At 45.5% G+C, this 6,903-nt stretch overlaps 1 protein-coding gene across 1 annotated transcript in view; it reads right to left on the bottom strand.

The window, feature by feature from the left end:
* Positions 1-6,564, bottom strand: part of SPICE1 (spindle and centriole associated protein 1) — a 30,595-nt gene extending 24,031 nt beyond the window's left edge. The window contains exons 1-4 of the mRNA XM_029912769.1: positions 6,461-6,564; positions 2,765-2,812; positions 1,134-1,280; positions 905-920 (exon numbers count right to left, since the gene is read on the bottom strand). Coding sequence (XP_029768629.1) covers positions 905-920; positions 1,134-1,280; positions 2,765-2,812; positions 6,461-6,550 — 301 coding nt within the window. The 5' untranslated portion in view covers positions 6,551-6,564. The remainder of the gene's footprint in view (positions 1-904; positions 921-1,133; positions 1,281-2,764; positions 2,813-6,460) is intronic.
* Between the last annotated feature and the right edge of the window lie 339 nt (positions 6,565-6,903).

The following is a 6,903-nucleotide window of genomic DNA, read 5'->3' as shown; positions in this document are numbered from 1 at the left end:
CTTATGCCCAAATAAATCTGTTAGTCTTTAAGGTGCCACCAGACTCCTTGTTGTTTTAGCCTATATAGGCAACTCCCCCCAGAAGGTGGTACTTCTCTGGAGTTGATTACCTGTCCTGGCAGCTGCAGTAATTAGCTTCCACTGATGTAGTTCTTAGGGAAAGCTTGGTAACCCTCCCCCATGAAGCTAACATACAATCCCTAGCTCACAAAGATACACATAACTTTTATAGGTACAAGAATTTGTGACTAATCCCATGGCCCACAGCAATTGGCACATCTCAAATAACCATGCTGCAGGGAATTACTGGATGCTTGAATCAGGGGAAATCATTTAATTGAGTGAGAAGCTATTGCCTCCTGACTGGAGTCAGATAGTGCTGCTGCAGTCAGAACTCAAAAGCTAGTTAAATAGTAGTAGTAGTATTACACAGTGTTTAAGGCAGGCCCAGATAGTGTGGGACAGAATTAAATTCCAAACTGAGGAACACTAGATCACCTGCCAGCAGTTACAGCTCCTCAACCCGTTTTGTCAGTTTTCTTTCCCTTCCCCCTCCCCACCCCTCTTTTAAAAAAAAACAAAAAAAACCACTCCCCTTCTTGCTCTCCTCCTTTCTTATTGTTAAATACAGCAATTACAGGTATAGAGGTTCCCCAGACACAACCTTAGCATTTCCACTAAACAATAGAGTACATGGTGGGTGGGTGGGGAGACAAGCACAGGATACATCTTCCTTGCACAGCTTGAAATTTAGAACTGCAAGGATCCCTGCACAGCAGCATTCACGAAATGGCAGGGGACAAGGCAAGGGCAGGGGCCAGAGGTAAGATCTGACACTATGTAGACCACATGATCATGTCTCCTTGGGGCTTGGGCACCTGTTAACCACAGAGCCTACTCCAACCAGTGTTCTGCAGTAGCTGAAAGAAGAGCACCTGGGGTGAGGGATTCTTTACATCAGCCAAGCTTGATTATTCAGCCAGGCAGTAGATTTCGGCCTTCATTCAGGAGCAATTTTCCATTTTGCTACAAGTCCTTCGTAGCAAAGGAGATGAGGAAGAAGATGCAAAATGCTTGCTTCACATTCCTGGCAAATTAAAAACATGTGTTGAAAGTCCAGACCTAGCTCTTACCTCTCGCATGAGGGCCAGCTTCCTTTTCTCTAGGGAATCAGGAGCCCCCTGCCTCTGCTTCTTCCATTTTCTCTTCAATGCTCTCTCTTGTAGCTCCACATGCACCAGTGCTTTGTTCTTTGACTTGTGTATCTCATGACGGCGCACCTATGCGAGCATGGAAGAGAATTTGGTTCAAATCTAAGGGACAAGCTAAGGCAGTGGTTCTCAACCAGCATTCTGGGGCCCCCTCGGGGGCCAAGAGCAGGTTTCAGGGGGTCCGCCAAGCATGGCTGGCATTAGACTCTCTAGGGCCTAGGGCAGAAAGCCAAAGCAGAAGTCTTGGCATGCGGGACTGCAGCCCGGGGCCCCGAGCCTCACTATCCAGGGCTGAAGCCAAATCCTGAACAATTTAGTTTTACAGTGCCCCCTGTGGTGTGGGGCCCCAGGCAATTGCCCTGCTTGCTACACCCTAATGCCGGCCCTGGCTTTTATATGCATAAAAACAGTTGTTGTGGCACAGCTGGGCCATGGAGTTTTTATAGCATGTTGAGGAGGCCTAAAAAAAAAAAAAAAAAAAAAAAAAAAAAAGAAAGAAAGGTTGACAACCTGTAAGCTAAGGCACTCTTACAAGCAGGGTTTACCAATTTATGCATTGGGTACCATGAAGTCAAACCAAATGTTGGTGATGCCAGTAATGTCATCTGCAATCAGAGTCAACCACTCCGTGAAGAACAAAAGTTTAAGTTACCTCACAGAGCAAAGGGAAGGGGGAAATGTATGTGTTCCCATCTGCCCTACATTACTGAAATAACAGTAACAGCTGTATCCAGCTGTCACAGAAATACTGTCATCCAGCACACTGAAAACAAGGCAAAATGAATTGTCTGATTCAGCACTGCGTTGGGTAACAGTGTCCCCACCCTCTGAATGGGAAGCATGTATCCAATTCAGATTAATAGCACATTTAATGTATTAGATTCTCACAGGCCTCCAGGCACCCTGATTAGAGAGTAATTAAGTTACAGAATTTAGAAAGAGACTTGTCATCAAGACTAGCCTCCTCACAAGAGATATAATCCTAAATGAGCACGAACTCCATTGTATCCTCAATATTATACTAATATATATATATATATATATCTATCTCATTGCTGTCAGCTGGATGGAATTGAACTCATACCTTGTGAAGAATAATAGCTCTACATAGCAGGAACAGTAGTAGTGGTGTGAACCTGTTCAAACGCCCCCAAGAATTAAGGAAATTCCAAGACTAAATAACATATTTTTCAGCCCTTTCTTCAGTGAAGATGATGCAGGTTAAACTTATCTATTAGAAGGTTTTCTCCCCTCCGCATTATCCTATGTTGGAAAACATTCTAAAGGGATCCACTGGAAAATATATCAGAATATTGGTTAAAATAAGCTGGCTGAAGGAGACATTAAGCAGATGAGCACTGCTAAAAGAAGCGGTTGTGCATATCATTATTGGGGGGGGAAAGCTATATTTAAAAAAGTTTTGGGTGGGTAGGGAAGGGAGATAAGATGTTATAAACAAAATACCCCATATAAATAAAATGAAATATCTGCCTCAGATGACCAAGTAGATTACCTCTATTCCATAACAGGTCAATGACAGATTTTTGACTTACCATGTCTTCAGGAGTTGCACGATGCACTGTTAAATCATGGACAGTGCTCTGCAAAAAGAAACAAGAGAACACAACAAATATAAACAAACACAGAGGTGGAATCAGGCATTAATTTTTTTTAATGCCCTATTGATTTGCTCTTTAAGTTACTAAAATAATCAGCCCTCCAATTTTAGAGACAGGTGTCTATTGATAAATAGAACAGAGATGTAAAAGACAATCTGGCATAGATCACTTTACAGTTCTACACAGAACTGTACAGTTCTGCAGTTCCATCAAAAAACTATGTTAAAAGAATATTAAGTTTGCATTCAAAAGTCAGGCAATGATAATGTTAAGGCAGCCTGTGGAATCCTAACTCTGCCCCCTTGGGCGCATACATCATGACACAATCTTTAATTATGTGATGATCACATATTATTTCTCAAAAGGAAGAGAGGGAGGATGGACCAGTTTTAGGGCATTAGCATAGGATTTGGGTTCAAGTCCCTGTTCTGCCAGACTTCTTGTATGACCTTGGGCAAAATACTTAGCCACTCTGTCTCAGTTCTTTATCTGTAAAGTGGGGATAATACCTCACAGAGGTGTTGTAAGGATAAATACTCTAAAGCAGGGGTCGGCAACCTTTCAGAAATGGTGTGCTGAGTCTTCATTTATTCACTCTAATTTAAGGTTTCGCGTACCAGTAATACATTTTAACGTTTTTAGAAGGTCTCTTTCTACAAGTCTATAATATATAACTAAACTATTGTTGTATGTAAAATAAATAAGGTTTTAAAAATGTTTAAGAAGCTTCATTTAAAATTAAATTAAAATGCAGAGCCCCCCCGGACCGGTGGCCAGAATCTGGGTAGTGTGAATGCCACTGAAAATCAGCTCGCATGCCGAGCCTACCCCTGCTCTAAAGGTTGTGAGGTGTTCAGATACTACAGTGATGGTGGCCATAAGAGTACTTAGGATAGAAATAATACAATTTTTTTTCCCCCTACAAGCTCACATACATGTGTATGCCAGAGAGTCACTCTATACAAGATGCATAGTGAATGATCTGAGTGCTCCATAGCCTACACCTCTCTGACTGTGCAAGCTAGATCCAGGATACTCTATAGCAAATGACTTCTACTTCAAGGTCCCTGTGTTTCAATGATGCTTTGGAGCAGCAGCTGAAAACCCTGCAGCACCTTCAGATAAGATAAAAGATGGATGTGTTCATTTTCATATTTAATTAAATGAAAACCATCAGTATGATAATCCTTGTACAATTTAAGTTTTCAGTGTGCTGCAGAACTTTGTGTTGAAAACTCAATTTCATATGTGGAAGTTGTCTAGGGTGCGTGCAAAAAGAAATTGACAATGATGGCAGTGGATGGCAGTAGCAGGGGCTTTTTGTACCCGGTTTTGTATTTTAGCCAACATATTCATTGACTATTCCTCCACAAGTGATGAGCAGTGAAAAGAGTTTTAAATGTCAACATTGATATTACTATTGGTAGGTTTCAAAGTCAATACCTCGTTTCTGTCTAAGGGCAGGTCTTCACTACGGGGGGGTCGATTTAAGATACGCAAATTCAGCTACGCGAATAGCGTAGCTGAATTCGACCTATCAGAGCCGACTTACCCCGCTGTGACGACGGCGGCAAAATCGACCTCCGCGGCTCCCTGTCGACGGCACTTACTCCCACCTCCGCTGGTGGAGTAAGAACGTCGATTCGGGGATCGATTGTCACGTCCCGACGAGACGCGATAATTCGATCCCCGAGAGATCGATTTCTACCCGCCGATTCAGGCGGGTAGTGTAGACCTAGCCTAAGGTTTATGCAGCATGTAATAAATGAGGCAGTTCATTCCACTATTGTTTCAGGCTGTCTACATACTGACACAGCATAGCATCAGTAATACTCTATTCACTTTTGGAAAGTTCTTTTTACAGCCATAAGACACACAGACACAGGGCCCAATTCACCATTAATCTATGTGTCTAATCCTCATAGTTCAAAGTAAGTCATGGAATTTTAAACCTACTTCACATTGGTGTAGGCAGCTATAGAAAATGCAGAATGAATTTTTTTTTAATTACAGAAATTACTCTCTTTTTTTAAGTACAGAAGCTTAGATTCTGGAGCAGGGGTGTATTCTGCAAACTGTGACCATGAAGTAAAATAGGACCCTGCAGAAAATTATAGAAACAGAAAATTATATAATATTGTATTTCTATAACTGTGTAAGGTGAAGCTTATACAGTGCATGGTGAATGGGGTAATGGATCCTCAATGAGAATTATCTACCTATCAAATGTTAACCTGCGTATGCAGATCAGACTAGAGGATCATAGATTCCAAGGCCAGAAGGGAGCACTGTGATCAATTAGTCTAACCTCTTGTATAACACAGGCCATGGAACTTCCCCAAAATAATTCATAGAGCAGATTTTTGAGAAAAATCATCCAAGCTTGATTTAAAAGTAATCAGTGATAGAGAATCCACCCTGACCCTTGGTAAATTGTCCTAATGGTTAATTACCCTCACTTTCAAAAATGTATGCCTTATTCCCAATCTGAACTGGTCTTCCAGCCATTGGATTGTTACACTCTTCTTTGCTAGATTGAACAGACCATTATTAATATTTAATCCCCATGTACAGAGACTGTAAGCAAATCAACCCTTAACCTTCTCTTTGTTAAACTAAACAGATTGATCTCTTTGAGTCTACCTTATAAGGCTTGTTTTCTAATCCTTTAATTAATCATTTGTGTTGCTTTTCTTTGAATTCTCTCTAGTTTATCAACATTCTTCTTGAATTCTGGGCACCAAAACTGGACACAGGCCTCCAGCAGCAATCACACCAGTGCCAAATACAGAGGTAAAATAATCTACCCCTACGCAAGATGCCCCTGTTTATGCATTCAAAGATCGCATTAGCTCTTTTAGCAACAGCATCACATTGGGAGTTCATGTTCAGGTCATTATTCACCACCACCCTCAAGTCTTTTCAGAGTTACTGCTTCCCATCTCTGTGGAACCAATGCTGGAGCCTCCACATTTATTTAACAAATAACATTTGCAGAATTTTGCAGAATTTAAAAATATTGTGTGCAGAATTTTAAATTTTTTGGCGTAGAATGCCCGTAGGAGTAACTCTTCCCCGGGCATAGCTGCATCTACCCCCCGGGGGGCTTTGCCAGCAGCTAGGCTGGCTAGTGGCTGTGGTGTTTCACGCCCCAGACGGACCCAGTTGTGCCAACAAAACCTTGAGATGTAGAGCTGGCATCAGCCAGGAGGAGGCCAAAGGGGATGCGCCCGGCTCTAGGTACGCCAGGGGCACGGCCCCTTCAACGGAGAGGACTTATTAGCGAGGGCAAGGCGAGAGGGGGGCAGCCACGAGGCCCAGAAAGAAAAGGAAACGGAAAGTGGAACCGCAGCCAGGCTCCCTCTGAGCGCCGGGCCGGACACAGGCTGGCACGGGAAGGCATCTTCCCCTGGGGGGCCGGGCCGGGGCTCGCCCAGCACACGCATGCGGCAGGGCGGGCTCGTCAGTCCGCCTCTCCGGAGCCCGGCCCCCGCCGCTCGCCCCCGCGGTGATCCACCAGCGCCAGGCAGCGCAGGAGCCCGCGTCCTCCGGCAGCCATCACCCGGCTCCCTGCGGCCCCCCCGCCGTGCCTCAGTTTCCCCAGCTATACCGGGCGAGGGCTCCACTCACGTCCCAGTCCCGCTTGGGCGGCGGCTTCTTCTTCGCCTTCGGCGGCTTCTTCCCCGGGGCGCGGGGCCGCGTCACCCGCACCAGGGACATCGCGGGGCCGTGCAGGCGGCAGGACCCGGAGGGGAGAGGGCGGGACAGGAAGCGCCGCTCTGCCCGCAGGGGCTCGTGCTGCCGCCGTTAGAGGCCGGCCCGACCCCGCCCCCAGCCCGCTCCCGCCTGCCGGCCCGCTCGCTCCCGCCAGTCACCAGGGAAACCCCGCCCCGGCCACCAGCCCCGCCTCCGAGCGTGAGGGAACCCGCCGCCGCCACCCCATGCACATCACGGACCCCACCCATACCACTCACTGCCCCCCCCACATACTACGTACTGTCTTAGTGTACCTGCACCCCACTGTCCCCACAGGCATACTAACCATTGCTCCAATGTACCCCCAATATACCCCA

This window comes from Terrapene carolina, unplaced genomic scaffold (genome assembly GCF_002925995.2).
Source record: "Terrapene carolina triunguis isolate 2854851 unplaced genomic scaffold, T_m_triunguis-2.0 Scaffold242, whole genome shotgun sequence".
NCBI classification, from domain to species: Eukaryota; Metazoa; Chordata; order Testudines; family Emydidae; genus Terrapene; species Terrapene triunguis.
This window is presented reverse-complemented; position numbering and strand designations above follow the sequence as displayed.